Source organism: Ixodes scapularis, unplaced genomic scaffold (assembly GCF_016920785.2).
Source record: "Ixodes scapularis isolate PalLabHiFi unplaced genomic scaffold, ASM1692078v2 PGA_scaffold10__122_contigs__length_95168666, whole genome shotgun sequence".
In the NCBI taxonomy this organism is placed as follows: domain Eukaryota; kingdom Metazoa; phylum Arthropoda; class Arachnida; order Ixodida; family Ixodidae; genus Ixodes; species Ixodes scapularis.
This window is the reverse complement of record NW_024609836.1, coordinates 9945514-9968527: the sequence shown is the minus strand read 5'-3', so window position 1 is coordinate 9968527 and position 23014 is coordinate 9945514. Positions and strand designations below refer to the sequence as shown.

The following is a 23014-nucleotide window of genomic DNA, read 5'->3' as shown; positions in this document are numbered from 1 at the left end:
ATTGTTTCATTCGCTGTGGGCTACCAAAAAAAAAAATCATATCGCGAAATAAATTGAAAGTGGCATGAAACAGCATCACAATCGCGTGTACGATGTAACCGAAACCGACCAAATTGAAGCAACCTAATGGCGCCGAATGCGCCAGCGCCCTCTACCCGCCGGTCAGGCAACTACTGAGATGAAAAGGTCTATATAAACGAGAACAAAGTTATGCAAAGTAAAGGAATCCTGATAAAAAAATATGAATCGAAATAAAAAGCATGCAGGAGAACATTATGAAATTTAAAAGGGGCTCTGCAAGGACTTTTTTACTGGTTTTTAATTTGCACTGACTTTGAGCGCACTGAGCGTGGTAACTTAATGAAACTTTTCTTTTCTTGAATTTCGCTTTATTTTAAAAGTTATAGGCAAAATAAAACTACAAAAACAAGCAAAACATAACCTCCTTCATGACGTGCTTGGTTCCTTGACTGAACTAGAGGGGTAGTGAGCTTAGCTAGCGCTCACGGCTGCCGCGCTCAGTGTCGACGGCTTGAGAGGGCGCCACTAAAACATGTTCTGGATAGACTGTATGAAGCGAGCGGCCAGGGCGGCTCGCACTGCATTTGCTGAGCCATTAAAGACTAATACGGCATAACACTTCATTGGCCACAAACGACAGCAAACACGGTGTAAAGATCAGCTCAGAACGGGAGCCACTTTGCGCTGCCATAGCTCCAAACGTCCAAACCAAAAGCCAAATCTATTTGCCGAAGGCCTTCGGAACCGGTTGGATCCTAGAGCTTGTACACGACCGCAGCGCCGCCGCGTACATCCGGGACCTTTCTACGCTCGGCGCTCGTCGGTGACTGATCCCACGACACCTTTCTAGTATACGCGCCGCCTTTTCCACCGCTTGGTGGGGGTTATGTCGACGGGTTTTTTGATGTTTCCGTGCTTTATAAACTGCATTTGTTTTGTGTCTTTTCTGGTCTAAAATACTGAACAAAAACTACTTTTATAAATAATTGAAACGGTTCGCACCACTTAGATTTGTAGATGTCGCTTTAAGCACGCAGGTATGAAGCCACCGGAAGTAAATGGCTTGTCCCAGAGGTCGTTTGACTGGCTGTACCACCGAGCGTTGGCACCAACATGGTCCGACACGCTAATTTCCTCGCCTTTTTACCTCCTTGTTGCGCAATAAAGCGCATGCTGATTTGAAAAGTCTTTCAAGAGGCCGTCTAATGTGCGAGCGTTTCGAGATTCTAGTTGATCAAGTTTACATGTCCCACATTGAGATACATAATTCTCAGTTCTTATATACCAGTGTTTGCTTGCCGTTCCACCGGCGCCGCCATGTTTGTTTATGATGACGCCATTACACAGTAGGAGGCTGCGCTTTCTGCAAAACTCAGTTTATTAGAAACTATTTCGCGTATCCCAGTGCAATAACGTCAGAAATGCACAGTCACGAAACTGCAAAGACAACACCGAAGCCAAGAGTGCCGTAAACAGCAAAAAACTTGTTTTATGCGCAGCTCCCCTCTCTTCGCAAGAGCCTGCGTTTGAGAGCGTAATTTTTTTTTCTCTCTTTTTTTTTTTTTTTTTTTGTTGAAGGCTAAGTTTTTGAGCACTGATCTATAATGCCAATGGGGATTCTTAAAAGCCACCTAGAAACGAGAAAAAAGCGTGACCAAAACATCGACTGAATACACTATAAGAAACCCAGTGGATGCACGACTTCTGAGAAAAGCATCCAACTATGGATGGCTTCACTCGGCTCTGAGAGCGGCGACGTGCCGTCCCTTGTAGTAGACATCAGTGGTACAGGCTCATGTTGCGAACACATCATACAAAATAAGACACTTTCAAATGCGTGTTTCTTCTTTGGACTTTAACACATTGGTCATACAGAGACTGTCAGCAGACGGGTTCAAAGCATACATACGCATGAAGCAAGCGTGCTCCTAACGTGCCTGAGGCGTGTCCGCGGATAACTACGTCATGTCCGCGGAGAAACTCCGTGTCTTCTGTATGACGTACGAGTAGCGTGCCTTCGAGTGAGACGGTAGACGACTAGCTCGGCCAGGAAGGCACAGACAGGGAAGGCCAAGCCGACGAGGAGGAGGTAGAACAGGCCCATGACGTCCTCCACTTTGATGGCGTGGAAGCTGAACGCGGGTCCCAACTCCTGGTCGCCACCGGTCCCGCGCGACAACTTGGCGATGAGGTCCAGCCGAAACTTTTCGGGCATGCCAGACTCGATGATCCACCGGGTCCTGGGTGAAAACACGGAGGAGTCGAAGAAGATGAGCGAGACACTTTTGACACTCCGGAAATTGCAGGGTCAGCTATAGGACCATTAAAATAATCTATAAGATTCAGAACAACGGTTCTTCCGCTACACGGTGCTCACAATCCTTGTTACCAGTTATCTCGAGCTTTTATTTGAAAGGAAACTGTCTTGTATCCTCGAGAAATCGACAAAGCAAAAACGACATCGTCCGGGCTTCCTGACAGCCTATGCAAAGCTCAGGAAGTCGGATTTTTGAACTGTAGCGATCGCCAATAGACCCCTTTAAAATGTCTCTCAAGCAACATTGGCGGTCGCCGTTGCTAAGGCTAGGTGGCGCAAGCTACCGCCCGTTACAAAAAGCATAGCCAGTATCATCCATCCATCCGTCCATCCATGGAAACGAAGCGCATGATTGGACCAGAGTCCCTGCCGAACGCTGACACAGCCCTCGTGTCCAATCAATGGCGGACAGGCGTTGGCGCAGACCTTTGAAAATGGTCTAGTGCGGCCGTTTCCACAAAGCACCAGAAGGGCAGCACCCACTACAAAATCGGGGAATGAAGTTCCGATACTCTAATGCCCGTGTCCCACTATAGCGACAGACAGAAACAAAAGACAGCGACAAGCCTCAAACCCATGCTGCATGCTCGCGATGGTACCTTTGGCAGGCGTTTAGTCGTTCGGTGCTCGTGAAGTAAGCGCGAGCGATTGCTAGCCTGCCAAAGATACCCTCGCGTGCATGATGCTCGTGTTTGAGCGTAGCCTCCTTTATTCTACAAAGCCTCCCAAATCGCGAAAGACTGGTTTGAGGTTTGTCGCTGTCGTTCGTTTCTGTATGTCGCTCTAGTGGGACACGGGTATAAAGGTATCTCTAAAGGTACCTATAGGTCTGCATACACTACGCCCGCCGCAGCTGCCAAAAAGAGTCCTCTCCTCACCTTGGTTGCAAGCGACGCCACCAGATGACTCTTCGATATGCGGCTAATAGCAGCCTGTCGCGGGCACGGTTTCCCATGCTTCCCCATAGGAGACACGCTTGTTGTTAAGGGCACTGAACCGAAATTTGGATTTCGAAAAGTAAGGCTGCAGAAGTGTTGAACGGGACGCTACGAACTCCAAAACATCACGCGTACATCGGTATCTCAAACGGATGGCCGTACTTTTGGAAAAGAATGGCGCGATCAAGCGAGTTCTTTGACGTAACTGTCCTCCGGGAGAATTTGAGAATGAGGAGAAGCGGCCTCGCTTCTCTCCTCCTCGCTTCGGTTCACCAGCTTGAGGAGAGAGAATGGAGGAGGAGAGAATGGGAATCGTGGAGTGCCTTGTCGCGTCGGCCGGGTTCAATCGCGCAGTTCTTTTCCAAAAAAATACGGCGATCCGTTAAATATATCGCCGTATGAGTGATATTTTTTTTAATTTTGCAGCTTCCCGCCTATCCGCCCGGCCTTGTTTGGTGAGCTCGAAATTTCGGTTCAGTATCCCTTTAAAGTAGTTTTCTGGGTGCGCCACGTCATGAAGTACCATTTACGCTACGCGAGTTACTTAGACACTACATCGTCATTGACCCTCGTTTCGTGCCTATAATAAAAGTTTTATGAACGTGTCGAAGAGGAGGCATCTCTAGCACGGTGTTCAGTCCGTCAAGGTCAGAGCAGACTCTCCGAGTGGGAAGAGCGCGCCCCCGGAACGAGACACTTTTCTTGTTCCGTTTGTTTCCTTTTTCCTCAGTTGCGCCGTGCCAGCTGGACGGCGGAGACGCTGTCTGCTGAGGCTACTCGGGCACGCGACAGGACTTTATCTGGTCGATTGCGTCACTGGGTTCACCATGCTGTGTGTCCTCAAGTAGCAGATATAGTAGAGCACAGGATCTTAACCCCGTGCTCTAGGGACAGCAACGAATGCTTCAATCCTCAATAGCAAAGACGAACGTCAACCTACGCGCCATTTGATCTGCCTCGGTAAGAAGAGCCAATACTTTAATAGGAACAAGGCCGTAGGGGTGTTGGGTTTTCTACGTCATTCAGCGGAGGCCAGCGCGGGGCATAGCTTGGACCAGTGTTGAGAAGCACTTTAAGTACATTGTACTTAATATACTACTTTAAGTAGATTTAGAAAGCTTGTACTTTGCTTGAAGTACATTCTCTTGGTTGGTACCTGAACCTTACTTAAAGTATTTTTTTCTGGTACTTTCCAAGCAAAGTACAACTCCCGACTCTAAAGTACATTCCCCAAATTCCGCTAAACCTTTTTGCCATAGCGGGGAAAAAGGCGACTCCCTACAGAAACAATGGAAGACAAAAGGCATAAAAATTGCCCTTTGAGCAAGCCGAGATTTTGTTGTTTTTGGCCCCTGCTGCCAAATGTAATGGCGGATTCAAATGGCCATTTAGGAGCGCGCCGGGATCGACTGTTCTGGAGTGCGCCTATTTCACTGGGCGATCGGGATCGAGACAGACACGTTCCACTCGTCGTTTTGGATGTGCTCCCACAACAGATCTCGAACCGAATCCGAGAAGAGTCACTCCGTCGATTTTGGCGGATTCGACCGGAAAACAGCCTGGCCAGCCCTCGGCGCGCACACGTAACTTCCTTTCTCGCCAGGCGGCCGGGCATCTCGCAGAAATTTGTGATGGCCGCTCGCAAAGTTCCGCCCGCTTTACTACTGCTGCTGCTTGATGACAGTTCGTCGTCAAGTTTGCTCGAGCAGCTTCTTCAGCAGCAGCGGCTCGAGTAGCAGCGACCAAGAGGATCGCTTGTATGTCCCGCATGAATTCGACTGTACAGAGCAATAAACGAAACTCGAACTGTGCTTTCAATCTATCAGAGTCAAAAGCAGTCCAACTGTACATAAGGTAACAGTAGCACAAGACTACCAAACCGCAACCTGTCTTTCGATTTAAAACGCGTTCCATTTTTCTTTTTTGGGGAAGTGCTCGTGTGACCGGGAGAGAGGCGGGGGAGTGGGAAGAAGCGGGGGGGAAGAAGGGGGGGGGGGGAGGGAGCCGCGAGCCGCACTTTAGCACGCGAAGGGCCGCATGCGGCTCGCTAGCCGCAGCTTGGCCACCCCTTATCTAGAATAATGAGGGCCTCCGGAAGCCCCACTCTTGCTCCAAACAACGTCGTCGCACTCGGATGGCGCCAACTTGGCCACTGGACACGAGCCCGATGTCGAGAGTCCTTCGACGCGTTGATTGGACACGAGGCCCAGTCGAGCACTGACGCAACACTCGTATCCAATCTGAGTCTTCGCTCACTGTGATGACGTCAAACTTCTAGTGTTTCGATTATCCTAGGTGGCGTTGCTATCAGGCGGCCTCACGTGACGCACTTCCGGCTCGGAATTTCGAATCCCCCTCTAAATGAGCCACCAGCAGATCGCGGTGAGGTGCCATCGCACTGACAGCGTTTCTCCCTAATGTAAGCGTGTTCGGCTATGTACGCTCAATTAATCACTCAAACGATATTATCTGTAACGATCTCCGCTATAATATAATTTTCATTCCTTTGCTTCTGTCGTGAGGTGACTTCCGCCGCAGTTGTAAACTGTGTAGCCGACCGCGGAGGAAGTGCAATACCCGCGGTCGGCGTGGGTACCACCTAGGCAGTGCGGGGGTCACGTTGCGATGATGTTGGCTCAACGGCAGTCAAGCGTGGGCATGCCCGACTTAGGCTGCTCCTGTAAAACACTTGTGGGACCCACGTGGACTCCAGGGGGACCAAATGCGATATGAGGGTTTCATGGCGGCGAAGCGTGGGCGTGCCCGAGTTGGGCTACCTAACTAAAAAAAACCATGGGTCCCACCTTGGTTCTGCGGGGGCTCTGTTATCAATGCTGCGGGCTCCACCGTGGTAAAGCGTGGGCATACACAACTTGGGCTGCCCATGTAAAACCCCCGTGGGACCCACCTTGGCTCCGCGGGGGTTAAGTTAGCAAATGTGTGGGCTCTATGGAGGCAAAACCGGGGCGGGCCCAACTTGGACTACCTGTGCAACTTCCGAAACGGCACTTTCAGCTAATATTAGGAATATGTTCTGCACGTTCTGGGAAATTCAACATAGGAGACAGGCTTAATTTGATACCGAATCACCGAAGTAAGTCTAAGCGTGAGTAAAACATTTTAGACTTGCTAAACTTCATTACCAGCTTACTGAACCTGTATTTGGGAAGGCCATTTTACCTTGAGGTGGACTTTACGCAGAGAAATAATGGAAACAGCGCGCAAACGACAAGGACGGGAGGAAAAGGAGTACACAGGACGAGCGCTGAACTGACAACTGAATATTTATTGAAAAGGACCCAACGAAGAAAACACCCACAAAAAAACACACTCGCATCAACACGTGTCCATGAAAGTAATCTCCTTCTTATGTAAATACACAGAAGTTTGACTCACGCAGTTCTGTTCCCCCTCCTTCTTTATTCCATACGCTTCTAAAATTTCCCTGGCTGTTTTATCTGCTCCCCTCCCCATGATTGTGATCTTATTGAAATCAGGATGACATTTGCATGTTCCGCAGTGCAGGGGCAAATGCCCTCCTGCTGTTGAACTAAGCGACCAGTCATGTTCGCGTGCCCTTTCATTTATGCAACGGCCCGTTTGCCCGATGTAAACTCTTTCACAGCTTAACGGGATCCTGTACACCACTCCGATCGCACAATCCACGCACTTCTTTCTGTGGCTTACAGTGCATTGGTTCCGACCCCCCCTCCTCTCGGCTACTTTAGAACAAAGGTGTGCCAGCTTACGAGGCGCCGAAAACACGACAGGGACATCAAACCTCCCCGCCACCTTTTTCAGGTTGTGGGAAATTCTGTGCTGATACGGGATAACATGAGGTCTCTTGCTAGGTCTATCCAGCCGCTGATGAGGTCCCCCCTTAATCTTTCTTAACAGCGTTTCCGCTACCGCCAGCAAAACAGAAGAAGGGTATCCCCCTGCTGCAAGCCGCACTGTCTACTGTTCAAAGCTCTCTGCCATAGAATGGGGACAGGACTTATCAAGGGCAGCCTGCATACACGAAGACGCTATGCTTCGTTTGACGAGCTTTGAGTGGGCGGAGTCGAAGAGCAGAAGTCCCTTTTTCGTTCGAGGATGGTAGGCCCAACATACGTGACTTCCTGTGAACTGTAGTTTTAAATCTAAATACTGGAGGCAGAACCCATCTTGGAGTTCATGAGTAAACCTCAGTCCCCCAGAGTTTTTTGCAAAAACTTCCATCACCTTTTTGACAACCTGATCCTCGAGGACCCCCCCAGACGATTTAGTGAGCACGAGGTAATCGTCCACATATCTGAACACTTTCCTAACGCTGTTTCCGTCCAAATTTTCTACAATAGCTTGATCGCACATGGCCAAATAAATGTCGCAGAGAATGGGCGCTACACTTGAGCCTATACATATTCCTTCGTTCTGCAAATAGTAACCACCGTCAAACAGGACAAACGTCGATTGTAAATAAAACTCCAACAGTTCCAGAAAGCCATCAACCCCCACCCCACTTGCGTTCTGAAATGGAATCACCCCGTTTCTATCGATACACTCACGCACCGAAGCAAAGAGGCGCTCATGGGGTACGGAATAAAAATGAAAGCCGTTTACAACTCCCTGTAACGCCGAATTAGAGCGCAGCTCTTGAGGAGGAGGAGGGAAGGGTACTGGGGGGTGGGTCAAGTTACCTCGGGGGGCGGGGGGTCACGTGACCTTGTGGGTCACGTGACCTTGTGAGTCACGTGACCTTGTGGGAGTCACGTGACCTTGGGGCGTCACGTGACGTCGGGGGGTCACGTGACCTGGGGCCAGGTGACGATACCGATGACGTCATCAGTAGCGTCACTGATGACGCCATCAGTGATGATGATGACGATGCGGATGCCGGTGACGTCATCAGTGACGTCACTAATGACGTCATCAGTGATGATGACGATGACGATGCGGATGCCGGTGACGTCATCAGTGACGTCACTGACGACGTCATCAGTGCCTATGACGTCAACGGGGGGTCACGTGACCTCGGGGGTATCCCCAGGTCACGTGACCCCCGGGGGGGTCACGACCTGGGTAACCATCGTGACCCTCGTGAGGGTAACCCTAGCAACCCTTGTGAGGGCAACTCTCGTGACCCTCGTGAGGGTAACTCTCGTGACCCTCGTAAGGGTAACTCTCATAACCCTCGTGACCCTCGTGAGGGTAACTAACCCTCGTAACCCTCGTGAGGGTTACGAGGGTGAGTAACCCTCGTGAGGGTAACTCTCATAACCCTCGTGACCCTCGTGAGGGTAACCCTCGTGAAGGTTACCCTCACGAGGGTTACTAACCCTCGTAACCCTCAAAAGGGTTACCTTCACGAGGGTTACCCTCACGAGGGTTACTAACCCTCGTAACCCTCGTGAGGGTTACAAGGGTAAGTAACCCTCGTGAGGGTAACCCTCGTGAAGGTAACCCTTTTGAGGGTAACTAACCCTCGTAACCCTCGTGAGGGTTACGAGGGTAAGTAACCCTCGTGGCCCTCGTGATCCTCGTGAGGGTAACCCTCATGAGATTAACCCTCGTAACCCTCGTAACCCTCACGAGGGTTACGAGGGTTGCGGTTACGCCGACGCCGACGGCGACGGCGACGGCGACGCCGACGCCGACGGCGACGCCGCTCAAGCCGGGAACGGGCCCCTAAGAGCTGCGCTCTAAAACAAATCCTCGACATCAATGGAAAACGCTGCTGCATCTGCGCGTACGCCATTGCTAAGAAACTCCACAACCGCCTGTGAATTGCGCACTAAAAACGGGTCAAAAAGTTCCAGGGCACCTAGGTGTTTGGCCATGTGCGATCGAGCTATTGTAGAAAATTTGGACGGAAACAGCGTTAGGAAAGTGTTCAGATATGTGGACGATTACCTCGTGCTCACTAAATCGTCTGGGGGGGTCCTCGAGGATCAGGTTGTAAAAAAGGTGATGGAAGTTTTTGCAAAAAACTCTGGGGGACTGAGGTTTACTCATGAACTCCAAGATGGGTTCTGCCTCCAGTATTTAGATTTAAAACTACAGTTCACAGGAAGTCACGTATGTTGGGCCTACCATCCTCGTACGAAAAAGGGACTTCTGCCCTTCGACTCCGCCCACTCAAAGCTCGTCAAACGAAGCATAGCGTCTTCGTGTATGCAGGCTGCCCCTGATAAGTCCTGTCCCCATTCTATGGCAGAGAGCTTTGAACAGCAGACAGTGCGGCTTGCAGCAGGGGGATACCCTTCTTCTGTTTTGCTGGCGGTAGCGGAAACGCTGTTAAGAAAGATTAAGGGGGGACCTCATCAGCGGCTGGATAGACCTAGCAAGAGACCTCAGGTTATCCCGTATCAGCACAGAATTTCCCACAACCTGAAAAAGGTGGCGGGGAGGTTTGATGTCCCTGTCGTGTTTTCGGCGTTTCGTAAGCTGGCACACCTTTGTTCTAAAGTAGCCGAGAGGAGGGGGGGGGGGGGGGGGGTGGGAACCAATGCACTGTAAACCATAGAAAGAAGTACGTGGATTGTGCGATCGGAGTGGTGTACAGGATCCCGTTAAGCTGTGGAAGAGTTTACATCGGACAGACGGGCCGTTGCATAAATGAAAGGGCACGCGAACATGACTGGTCGCTTCATTCAACAGCAGGAGGGCATTTGCCCCTGCACTGCGGAACATGCAAATGTCATCCTGATTTCAATAAGATCACAATCATGGGGAGGGGAGTAGATAAAACAGCCAGGGAAATTTTAGAAGCGTATGGAATAAAGAAGGAGGGGGAACAGAACTGCGTGAGTCAAACTTCTGTGTATTTACATAAGAAGGAGATTACTTTCATGGACACGTGTTGATGCGAGTGTGTTTTTTTTGTGGGTGTTTTCTTCGTTGGGTCCTTTTCAATAAATATTCAGTTGTCAGTTCAGCGCTCGTCCTGTGTACTCCTTTTCCTCCCGTCCTTGTCGTTTGCGCGCTGTTTCCATTATTTCTAAGCATGAACCAACTCGCCCACATCGCTACTCTGATTTACGCAGAGTATTGAATTTGAGGTTGAATTCAAAGTACGCTTGTCAGAATGTCATATCTGTTTTCAAATTTTGTGTGCGTAGACGGCTCAAGCTGCAAATTTTCATGTAAGATCGTGTTGGACAGATCATCGGGATGATTATCTGTCCAACAAAAGCCTATATGAAAATTTGCGGGGTTTTTTTTTCTTCCATTTTGTACACCTGAAATGCCCAATTTTTTATGAGCTTGCTCAAACGTTTTATTGATCTATCAAAATTATAATAGTTCCAGTAGGCACACGAGGAAAGTGGTGCATGCTCAATGGTGTATGCTCTGCAGTACCCACACCTCTGGGAAATTATGAAATGACCCCGAACGAAATGAGATTCCTGGAGCAACCTATTGTGAGCTATCCACCCAAGTCCCCCGTGGTTCTCACGAGGAGGGCCCGTGGGAACTTCCCAAGTAGACCCCCTTGGGTTTCAAGAGGAGAGCCAAGGTGGGGCCGACATGGGCCCGAGCTGCCCGACGTGGGACCCACGTGTGACACCCGCCGCCCCCCCCCCCCCCCCCCCCCCCCCCCCTTTGGAGCCCACTTTGTGCTACTTGGGGTGGCTAACAAATATATCTGCTTCATTTCATACTTCGGTTTTATTCCACCAATTCCGTTACATCAAAATAAATGTTACACTCGCGACATATGGTTCATTTCGCTAGATTCGACACGTAGTCGCTGTCACGCCTAAGACTTGCGGCTGTGTCGTATACAAAGCCTACCCGTTTTTTTAATGCGTTTGCATTAGAACGCTCGTTTCCACGAAAATCAGCCGCTGTCAGTCCGTGTGTCAGCGCCACGCATAACGTCGCGAAGACAGTGGGCTGGTGAGGAGGGCGGCGGCAGTGAGAGAGGGAGATGACACGTGAATATGACACGTGCTAACGCCAGCGCTTCGGACCAATACGAGCGTCGCACAGCTGGCGCGGAGCCAAAGACGAGCAGGCGCCGTGCCGCTTTGGAACGCGGCCCAGCTCATTTACTGCTACGGCGATGACACCAAGAGCGCGTCGGAAAAAAACCGAGGCCACGCGTTCATTGAATCGAATCCGATGGAAATATTAACGCGTTTTCATCGGATGAATCACAATGATTGTCGAGCCAAGTGTTTTATAGGCATTGGTCTTGACGGTGATAGTAAACACCCAAAGACGATCATCGCGGTGACTGCACGTTTGGCGCTGTCTGATTAGGGAGTTTTCGTAGATCGTTTTCGCCGTCCCGCAACGCTCTCCGCAACCCGCTACGATACCCGGAACTCTGCAGTCAAGGCCATCGGCGCGCAAGCGCAGTAGTGACTTCTTCGTTGCGGAGGGGGAAACACGATCTTGGAAAACTCCGTATTTCTGTAGACCGCGTTTCCCCCTCCGCTAAGGCCTCCGCAACGAAGAAGCCGCTACTGCGCCTGCGCGCGACGCCCTTGACTCTAGAGTTCCGGGTAACGTAGCGCGTTGCAAAGAGCGTTGCGGGAGGGCGTTGCGGGAGAGCGGAAACGATGTGCGTAAACTCTCTATTGTCTCCATCGAATCGGAGCTTTGGCTGTGGGGATGAGAATATAGGCTGTTCTAAATGAGTAGGTGCGTCCCTTTACCGCTGATGCAGTGCCTTGCGTAGCTTGAAAGGCAGGCCCCTGTTGATCCACATGCTCATGGTGATGTTAGTGATCCTCTCTCGGGCCAGGTAGAACTCGCCCTTGGGCAGGCTCTTGTACAGGTTGGACACGGCGTAGTAGAACAGCGACGGCTCCAGAAACACCACCTGCAGTTAGTTCGCTAGCTTGGAATTTCGCATTTTATTTCACATTGCAAAGTACTACGGCCCTTCTTTGTCTAGTTGCTTACCTGGTAGCAACTGGGAGCTCCGGCGAAACACTGACCTTTATTTCATTCTCGCTGTGCTCTAGATATCTACCCCTGAGAATGACGGTAAGGAGGCCTTCTGCTTATCTAGGTGGTGTTAATCATGTGCGAACGGTGAATCGTCTGAAATCTCGTGCTGAAAATCTTACACCATTTGCTGATCATTGCTTGACTCAGACAAGCTTGATGAATATTATTTCCTATTATCTATTTATTTTTTTTCCGCGGACAAATGCGACGGCCTTTTGACTGCTTCTGACGCTGGGCGAAACAGGCTCAAGCTACCCACGTCTGATTTCGTACAACATCTGACATCATCGGTTTTGGTTTTATCGTGTTTCTACAATCAAAAAATTTTCAATAATTTTCGCGGAACTTTCCTCCCTGCACTCGGCTTAGTTTCTCGCTGTCTTTAAAAAGAATATGTTTAGCTGAAAACGTTAAAATTGATACCGGATCTTCCCATTAAAAAGACACTCCAAAGAAAAAAAATTAAGAGAAAAGTTTCGACACTAATTTTTTAAATAATTGTTTCCCTAGAAACGAATATTTATTGAGCAATATTTACGTTGTCAGACGCAACTGAGGTGCAAAAGGTGGAAGTCACAGCTCGGTTTGCCCCGCCCCGTGCTACAAGGCGTTTACATCTCTCATTAGCTATAGGAATGATTGACACGTGAAAGGCTCGTTGTAAATTTGTATCTCCATGCTGCGATAGTATTTTAATCAGCTATTTTTTTTATGTTTGAGACGCAAAAATCGAGATAGAGTCATTATTGTTTTCAAATATATTCTGAGATTGCTTCTCCCGTTTCGATTTGAAACGTTAACAAACATGGCTGCCGGCGTCTGCGGAGTGGTGAACGAGCGTTCAGCTTGTCAATTTTTATGAATGCGAGCTGTTTTGAGTTCACAGAGGGGTTTAGAGGAAGATCTCCTCAACCGACGTAGTGTGCAGCAAACAACCGCCGCAAGTACGCACCTTCGGAAGCGGTGACTTAAAGACTAGACGCACCGGATGACGGCGAAAGGTGGACACTTCGCTCGTTGGCCTGCTCGGTCGAGCAGCCAAGCCAGTCCAGTGGTAATGGGCGAGCCCTCTGCTCTGTGGGCAGGGCTTTCAGGGGGCTGTAGCCTCCACCTAAATTGCTTCTAACGGCGTAATATTGCGCGAAAAAAAAAATGTGTTCGTGGAGAAATTATCAAAAAAATACGTGTGCCACCTATTCCCTTAAAAAAAACAAAAAAACTTTTTTTTTTTTTTTTTAGCAGCGTCTCTTTAAGCGACCGCTATCACAAACCACTCTACACCTTTCGTTTAGAGTTGCCTACGTTTCTCAGCGGCAATACTGCTTGGCCTCGAACGCGTCTTTGACTGGCTAAAGTCCATCGATACTTGCTTTTGCAGTAGTGACAACCGACAAACATGATGAAGCTCAACCTGCTGGGTCAAAATGAAGTTTGTTTGTTTTTTTCATCTGAAAAACCTTGAAACGTGGAAAGCAAAAAAGAGACACAACACACAGTCTCAAACACAGTCTCGAGGCTTTTTTGAAGATGAATTGAAACTAGCTCACCGGTTGTTTGATCATTTCGTCAGAGCATTTTGCTTTCATTCTGCTGCTGTGCCTCGCCATTTGCTTCCTAACATCTGTACCATCACGCGGTCGGCGCTTCAAAGAATGAAGTTACTTGTAGGAAGGACATAGTGCAGTTCTTATCAAGGAAATTTATGGCTTGCGCGTGTTGAGCGTCGTTCACCGACCAAGCGTTGAAAGTTGTCCTCACGTGAAAAGAAATTGCTTCACATGTGCCGCTGTGTTATCCTGTTGGATGTCGCGATCGTGTCGGATGGTCGCAGAAATTCCGGAAGTTCCGCTGTCCGGAAATTCCCGAAAATTCCGCGACGACAGCGGAATTCCGCAAACATTCCGGAATTGCGCTGTCGTCGCGGCGAACGTCCCAACTCCTGGCTGCCCAAGCTTCGGTGGACTGTCAAGCTGGGGCCCTATGCTATACACGGTGGGACCAAGCGAGACCAAGGGACCGCGGGACAACGCCGTCTGCTGGGATTGGTCAGTGGCGCGGCGCTGACCAATTGCAGCAGACGGCGTTGTCCCGCGGTCCCTTGGTCTCGCCGTGTATACCATAGAGGGGCCCTGGAGACAGACGTGCAGCGGAACAGGCGCCTGCTGTATTCACCTCCTCTGCTCTGTCATCACCAGGATTGTGGTAGCGGTAGAGGACAGCATGACACTTCTATACGACGTCGTCGGCAAGGGACTGGATTTGATGACGCAGTAAGCACACCAGTCAGAGGCGCCTTCCCACGGCATTAACGCTGGTCTCGAAGCTCACTCATTACTGCTCTGCGCTGTGTGTTCGAACAGAAAAAGTCCGTGCCTCATGCAGCGCAGCGCTCATATTCACCTGATGTAGCGCAAAGTCAGCGCTGGTAGAAAGCGCTGAGTTCGCGGTGTGCTGTATTTGTGAACAAGTAGCGCTGAAATATAGCATCGTGGTGGATGTGTGAACAGGCCTTTAGTGCCGCTCACCTACGCCTGTCGGAGGACATACTAGATTACATATATGTCCACAATCTCGGATTAACTACAACGCGGCCTTCAGTTTTCTTATATCAAGTGCAATTTAGAAAGAAAAAAAAATGAAATAAAAAAGCCTACCGTACCTTTTTGCCAAGAAGGACGTCGTCAAAAGTCTCCCGTGTAAAGACCTGCTTGGGCGGGATGATGCTCTTCATGCGGTTAGCGCGGGCCCACACAGCTTGCTGGTCTTTGTCTAGAGTGCCCTGCGGGACACAACGCATATTAGCTGGCTACCAGTTCGTAATCAGTCTAACCTAGAGTCATTAAATCAAATACGCTTAGAACATCAGCATTCTGTTTCCTGATTTGATTGAAGGCAATGCCGCCATTGTGGTGCTTAGAGCAGAGCGGGCAACACTTACAGTGTTACAATTGAAAAAGGCGACTTTCCCGAGCTTCAGATACGTTGTCAGAAAACTCGGGCGATACCTTTCTAGTAAGTTGCGACCTATTTGAATCATTCTAGTGGACGCAAAAATGTTTCCGACGGTTTCAGATGAAGCTACATAATAACTGGCAACAATGATTTTAAGCACCGAAATGGCTGAGGTGTCGTTACACTCAAGCGCAGCTTATTCCGTGGCTCTAGCTTAACCCGACTCATAGAGTCTGATGGTGACGTTGTCACGGATATTCGATAGGATGGCATTATTTCTTGTTTGTTTTAGATTTTAGAAATGCTTTTGATGTGGTTTCGTGCATATTTCTCTCGCACATATTGTAAATGCTTTACCTTGCTCGAATTACTATATTTCATTGGATGGAAGATAACTCAACCACCCGAAAGAAATGTGTTGTATGGTTGAGGGAAATTATATTTTCCCTCAACCATACAATTTTAGTAAGTTGCAATCCGTTTGAACCATTCTGGTGGACGTGAAAGCGTTTCTGGCGGTCTACTGTTTGTGACGATAGTCAGAAACAGTAGACCTCGCATCAGGCGTTCTCCAGGGTTCTGCTTTAGGATCCCTGTTGACTTTTACCGTTATTAATAATCTTCCGAATGGTATTTTTGAACACCTGGCTATACGTCGATGAAAATCAAAATTGGGGGTTTTGCGTGCCAAACCTACGACGGGCATCTGGCACGCCACAGCGACGGACTGAAGATTAATTTCGACCACCTGGGGATCTTTTGACGTGCAACCGAAAGCTCGGTTACACGGCGCCTTCTCCGCAATAAGCCTCCGTCATGTTGCGGGCACCTCTGTTGGGATTCGAACCCGCCACGTATACGTCGATGTCTGATAGTTTACCGCAATATTAACGTTATTTCAGAGTGCACCGTTCTACAGGATGACCATCATCTTTTTCTTAGCTGGTGTGATGACTGGGGAAGGACGTTGAACGTTACAAGGTGCCACCACGTACGGTTTACAAATAAGCGGTAACATTCATTAGTACTTCTACTATAAATAGTGAACCAGCAGATTGAGTACCTCGAGCGAATAATAACTGTGCACTTAATCGGGGAAAAATATGTCGGTTTTGTTACTGAATCACGCACTCGAAGCTTTCAGAAATTAAATCTTGTACCGTATAGAGCCCACTTTAACCGTTTTAAATATTCTTTTCTTCCTCGAACGATAGAAAACTGGAATAACATAAATGGATCAGTTCGTTGTCTCGATTTTGATAGGTTTGTATTAGAAATACAGTGGGTGTTCTGGCATGGTGCCTGGAATCTGTAATTGAAGTGTATGTGATTGTTTTTGTACTCTTTTTTATATTGCATTTTTGACGGTTTTCTAAGTTTTGTTTCGTAGGGTGTGAACATCTTTAATCGATGGCCTTTTTGAGTGTATATCTGTGTTTTCTCTCCACTCCTGCGATGACCTCATCGAGGTCGCAGTATTTTGAAATAAATACGTAAATAAATAAGTAAAGTATTCTTGTTAGCTGAAACCCTTTCCTAGAACGCGCAAGTTCAGCACAGTACCTCTCGAGCTACCCGAAAATTAGGATTTTTGAAAAGTAATTTTAGAGTTGCCACCTGGATGTAAAGGCTGGTCAACACACTTGCCACTGCTTACCACAAAGTGCATTACGACCCTTTTTGTGTCATCTTACGACGAGAAAACACACCAACACGCCGGCTCCATCCAGAAGGTGACCCTGGAACTGCATTTTAATAGATCAAAGGTTTTGCAGTTTTTGCAAAATCCAATGTACGTACTCTATATATACTATATATATTTCTTCTACTCTTGTCGTAAGATATTGCAAAAGGCTGTGGCGCACTCGGTTATAACTTATAAGCAGTCGCAAGTGTGTGAACAAGCCTCGAGAATAACCGTTTATTGCAGCCATATCTGACCAATCCATGAATAACCGTGTATTTTCTCGATCGTGTGTTTATTCATCAAAATAAAAGAATGCTAAACAAACCTGCAAAATTTGTGTCAGGAAGGTATAAGGGCACGATAAAAACCTCAGTGCCATCAAGAAATACCTTTAATTTAAGGATTTTCTTAGAAAATGTCTTCGTTGAGACAAATGCATAGCATGTACTACAGAAAAACAAGAATGGAGAGAAGTAGGTTTTTGTGAACTCTATATTTTATTTAGGAAAAATCGAATCCTGCTCGAAAAATTACAAACTTATACCGTAGAACTGATGCTTGTCAAACACTATGTTTTTTTGTTTTGTTTTAACGTACGTCAAATAATAGAATTGGTACACAGTAGTATTGCTCAAATGGTTTGGAATAACTTGTAGTTAAGTATTCGTTAGATCAAGGTTATCAGTGCTTTATAATATACGCTATTAATTGCTTTCAATGACTGCGGAGTTCGTAACCGCTTATGTATTTGTGTATATTTGTTTGTTCGTCTGTATGTTGTACTATGTGTCTACATATTGTGTTTCCTATCAAGCGATTACGTAGCGGGCGGATAGGCCCGCAAGTGAAGGTTCGGAAGGCAAGCTTAGAAATGTTTAAGATGCTGCGCAGCGTCGTAACAGTTTAGAGGCTAGAAACTCTCTAATCCCAATATACGCTTCCGTAGGATTTTTGTGTTGTTTTCTTTCAATAATAAAAACAACGAAATCAAATCGAATTACGGCTGGCTTACGCACTTGCGAATGCTTACGACCGTGTGCCTTGAAACATTTTAGAATCTCTTACGACGAGAGAGTACACCGGCGCCATCTATCGGCCGTGGAACACTTGACATTTTCCGCATATTATCTAATTTATAATCCCAATGAGCGTGTGGTGAAGTATAGTAGATAACAGAAGAAAAAAAAAAACATGGAGAAGACGAAAGGCAGACGAGTATAATCTTTCTGTCGGTGTTCCGTCCAACGTTACACGATTACCTCAGTTGTGAACTTCTCACGCGGAGGGGGTACCCATCTCACACCTTTCAGTCCGCCTCCCGTCGTTTGAAGCGCCATCTAGAATTTTGTTTCATAACTGTGTGTTCCACAGAGTACGGTCGAACGCCATCTACAGGGTGTCCCAAATAGCGGCCAGGCTTTTTAAATCGACCGCGAAATTCGGTTTCGTAACCTATCGCGCTACGATTTTGTGCAGCGTTGCCCACGGGCGGTGCATTTTTTCGATATTATTTTCAAAAAGCAAACTTACCTCAGGAAAATGTAAAAACGTTCAGCTTTTTCCACTCTGATGAGATAGGAAGAGCAGCGGAGTAGGGAGGCTCTAGTGAGGGTGGATGCAACTCAAAACCTGGAGAGCGTTTGCAATTTAACGGCGGGGCAGCGCATTCCCACCGGCGATGTAAGCAGTCGCGCGATGCGATTAGATCGCATCGCAAAAAAAAAAGCTATATAGATGGTCACACCGGCGTGCGCGATGAGCGAGTCCAACGCCTTCGTTGGCGAGTCGTTTCTCAAAAACTCTCGCTCCGAACGCCGTTGATTGGCTCAGCCGCTCCGCGACTAGATCGCATCGCAAAAAAGTCGGGTCGAGTAGCCACTGCTCAAATCGCGTCGCTTTTGCCCGCGATGGTCGCTTTTGCGATGAAAGTTATCGCGCGACTAGATCGCATCGTTGGTGGGAAACGATTCAGGAAAGGATGTGCGCCAATGTTGCCTGCACGAGAGCAGACGCCCGCTCTGTTGCAATTCTGTTGCTCCATGGGCCTTTCCTCCTCTCGCCTCCCATTGCAAGCAACGAACGCCTTGGCGCAGCCTCTCTCTTCCTTCTCGCTCCGAGAATGGCAAATGTTGAGAGGAGAAAGCAGGGTTGCCAGACAAGCAGCAACGTTTTAGATGGCGGAATTTACCATGTTTCGCGTTAAAAAAATACTTAACCTATCGCAACGAAACTGGTGGCTATGTAAAAGTAATCATTTATGCCTTGTGTGAATTATTCAAGCACCTTAATGGGCTCTTATGACCTGAGTTAGGAAATAAAACGACCCTTTGCCCCATAGACTCCCAGCAAAATTTAGCAATTAAATGGCGTCCATGTCCCGTGATCCCCCATTTAGCAGTTGCACCCACCCTCACTTGAGCCTCCCTACAGCGGAGCTGTACTATGTGCCGCCATCTATGAATGACGGTCGCTTATAGATGACATTAGCTGTCCAGAGGGTTGTGTCGAGATATATTTGTCCACGGACACGAAACTGGGGCAATTAGCCCTTAGCAGCTCCGCTGTAAAAAAGAAACGCAGAGAATTGCCACCGGTCTTCAAGCGATAGGGAGCCGTTTGGCACGGGAGACAAGCGATGGCGCAGGCGGTCGTGACGCCAACTGCCGCCACCGAACGAGCACACGGCGCCGAGAGCCGGCGTCATTAGCACGACGACCGTTGCGACTAAAAGCGGCGCGCGTTCCGCAGGCGGTGACAGTCACCGCCTGCGGAAGGTGCAGGTGCAGTAACAGGAAACAGGTGCAGTAACAGGAACTGCAAAGCATAAGTACCCCGTAAAAACATAAGTACCCCGTAAAAACAGACAAAATAACCTGACAAACCATTTCCTAATCGATTATGTGCCCATTAAATGTGTTTTATTAGTAAGGATGATAAAGTAATACATTGGCAACTGACATCGAAAAGGCTCGCGCCGAAGCCGGCTCCCGGAGCCGTATGGTCTTTCGTTGGCGGCAGTTGGCGTCGCGACCACTTGCGCTATCTCTTGGCTCCCGAGCCAAACGGTGCCCTATTGTTTGAAGACCGGTGACTTCGCTGCGTCTCTATAAGCCTTTTTCTTTTTTTAGAGCGCAGCTCTTAGGCGCCCGTTTCCGGCTTGAGCGGGGTCGGCGTCGGTGTAACCGCGCCGTGGATTATGGGTAAATTTCCCCGCAAAATTTAGCGGAAAACTTTCCCGCTAAATATAGCGGAAAAATTTTCCCGCCAAATTTAGCGGAAAAAACTCCCCGCTAAATTTGCCGAAAAATTTCCCCGTCAAATTTAGCGGAAAAAGTTTCTCTGGTAAACTTGGCGGAAAAAAATTCCCCACTAAATTTAGCGGAAAAATTTCCCCGCTAAATTTAACGGAAAATTTATCCCTAAATGGTAGGCGAGCAGGAGAGGAGGAGAGGCATAGCCTCCTCACCGTACCCTCCGCTCCTGCTCCTCAAGAGCTGCGCTCTAATTCGGCGCTACAGGGATTTCTTTTCTTTTTTTTATTTCCTCAGGATAAGTTCGCACTTTGCAAATTTTATAGAAACAATGCACAACCTGTGGGCAACGCTGCACAAAATCGTAGCGCGATAGGTGAAGAAACCGATTTGGCGGCCGACTTAAAAAGCCTGGCCGCTATTTGAGACACCCTGTAGACGCTGCGCTTCGAAACGTACGTATTACATAGAACACTGCAGTTACCATAGCAGCCATCCGTCGCGTTGAACGATGGGAGACGAATCGTGTTGAGTGAGCGGGGGGTACTGTTTGTGCAAGCAGCGTCTATGAGCAGCTCCGTAACAGAGCTAATCTAATAACGTTGGTTTCGTCCTCTCCGTGTTTTATTAATGCGAGAGCATTAACTGTCCCTTGAAGCGAGCCGACGTCATTAGCTTTGAAGCCGCGCCAAACGGCACCTAAACTTTTTTCTCCACGTGAATCCGAGATCTGATGGCTCCCAGCTTTGAAGCCGCGCGAAAAGCTTAGCCAAATGGCACCTAGTTTTCCCGCTCCCAATGGAGCGCAGTGAAGGCGAAATCTGATGAATTTTGGCTTCGGTCCCATCGGCTGGCGCGCGTCGTAGTTTCAAGGAACGAGGTCCCCATTGGCCGCTGCGCGTCTGTTTCAACGACCGCCACCCCATGGCGCTGCGGGTCCGCGCCGCCAGCGCGCCGGTAACATGGAGCGTCTGGCCGCCGAGCGAGGCAGCGGCTCCACGCCCAAGGTCAGCGCGGCGAGGAGCGCGCGCGCTCGGCCGTCGACGCAAGTACACCGCAGACGAAATAAGGGAGCGGAAGAACGACATGCATGCTTTCGCATTCACAACTCATAAGAAGTGCTTAGATGTACCTCGAACTTTTTTTTTTCTTTCATTTATCTAGTTTCTATTTTGTTCGCTTATGATTCTTTGTCTCTTGGGTTGATGAACTATTGACAATGTTATAAACGACAATTTCTTATTAAAAGAACGTACATTGGATCTCGCAAATGCTGCAAAACATTCGCTCTAGTAAATTGTAGTTTTAGGGCCACCTGACAGATGGGGTCAGAGTTCCAATGTGTTCTCTCGTCGCGAGAGATTACAAGACCTAAGTCCTAAGCAAAAGTAAGTCTGTGAACGGCCCTTTATTCGAATTTGGGCATCCAGAAAACCTCTGAGCGCGAGCATTGGTCAAAGCTTGCCTACCCGAAAGAGCTCGACGAAGAGAGTGCCTTTGATGATGACGGGGACCACGTCGGGCCTGACGACGATGTCGTGGACGGTGTCTAGGCGGCCGCCTTCGTCTTTCATGGTCAGACTGGCCTTCATGTGACCCGTGAAGCCCGAGGTGAGCACGAGCACGGCCAGCCACCAGGTGCCGATGATCCAGCGCTTCACTGAAGATCGTGTCACTCGGGGGGACGCTTGGAAGAGACCACAAAAATAGACAGGGAATTTTATACCGTTCCGCGTATTTCAAAGTTTTTTTTCCTGCGATTTGTTTTTGTTTTTACGAAGGTTTAGTGTTTTAGGTGTAAAGTTTTGGTGGGTATTGGACAAAACAATTCGGGTTTCTCGGGGGTTTAGTTGAAGAAAACAGGATGCGGGTATAGGATTTCCGAAACCTCCAGGGAACAAGCCTGCGGCCCGAATACGCACAAATAGTCCCTCTTTCCATAAAAAAAAAAAAGAAAAAAGGAAACGAGGTAGGGGACGGTTTCGCTGCAGACACGACAACACGAGTATCTGCGGACCCGCTTCAAGAACATTCGGAGCATGTTCTATTTTTCGAACATGTCCTTTTTCGCACAACCAATGTGGCAGGACCTTTATATACAAGGAAGAAGACACGCGCCTCAGGCTGTGTGTGCAGACTGTCTTTTGTGCGATGCCTTAGCGCAGGAACCGCAACTTCGAGCTGTCAGCGACCGTACTGCTCCCACCAAATCCACGCCGGTATGCAGTGCTCACGCCGAGCGAAAGCGACAACCGCTTCTTGGACGCGGCTTACCCTCCATGAGAAAGATGCTGAACAGGTCCAGAAAGGCGTGGTAGTAGGCCAAGCCCAGCGCCGAGCATTTGAGGCGAGCGTCGATCAGGGCCACTAGAAGACTCAGAGCCATCATGGAGCCGAAGACACCGGCCCACACCTGGCTCCGACAAAGACACAAAACGGTAGCGATCAAAATGGCTTTCTATCAATGACGGTTAAACTAAACTTTTTTACACGTTTTCGTTCAACTCTACTGGATGTCGGGGAGAAAATATCTCCCAACATTTTCTGGGCTAGAAGGGTTTTGTCTCAGAATTTAGGGCCTTGAAAATCCCTAGGAAGCCCAAGGGCGGATTTATAGGTAGGCCCTGGGGATGAGAGGGGGGCGCCACGACATTGCTGTGACAACGCGGTTGTTTGCCCCATAATTTCGTGGCGGCGTCCACTGAATCGGTGTCGAACAGGCGAGATTTGGATCCCAACGCTTGCCTGACCAGTAGGAAGCCGTCGCGTAGTGGACGCTCTCGACACCGCGCCGGGAACGTCGGTTGAAGCGAGTCGTCATAGCGCCGTTTTGGGAAGCGAGCGTCTTCGCACGAACGCTGAGAATGGTACCGCGGGTTGAGAAAGCCGTACAAGCGCTGCTTTC

The 23014-nt window shown here is 48.7% G+C and overlaps 1 protein-coding gene across 1 annotated transcript; it reads right to left on the bottom strand.

Annotated features, from left to right (window-relative positions):
• Positions 1-1639: 1639 nt before the first annotated feature.
• LOC115321649 lies at positions 1640-22495 on the bottom strand. The gene is made up of 5 exons (XM_042288792.1): positions 22384-22495; positions 21579-21796; positions 14879-14998; positions 11922-12088; positions 1640-2261 (listed from the first exon to the last, which is right to left on the bottom strand). Exons 1-5 carry the CDS (start codon positions 22493-22495, stop codon positions 1985-1987), a joined length of 894 nt encoding a protein of 297 aa, XP_042144726.1. The 3' UTR covers positions 1640-1984.
• Between the last annotated feature and the right edge of the window lie 519 nt (positions 22496-23014).

Coding starts and splice junctions, on each gene's coding strand:
- LOC115321649 (XM_042288792.1), bottom strand. CDS start 22,495: ATGGCTCTGAGTCTTCTAGTGGCCCTGATCGACGCTCGCCTCAAATGC. Junction 14,999..21,578: donor TCTTCGTCGAGCTCTTTCGG/GTAGGCAAGCTT, acceptor TGTGTCCCGCAG/GGCACTCTAGACAAAGACCA. Junction 2,262..11,921: donor CGCAAGGCACTGCATCAGCG/GTAAAGGGACGC, acceptor GTTTTCACCCAG/GACCCGGTGGATCATCGAGT.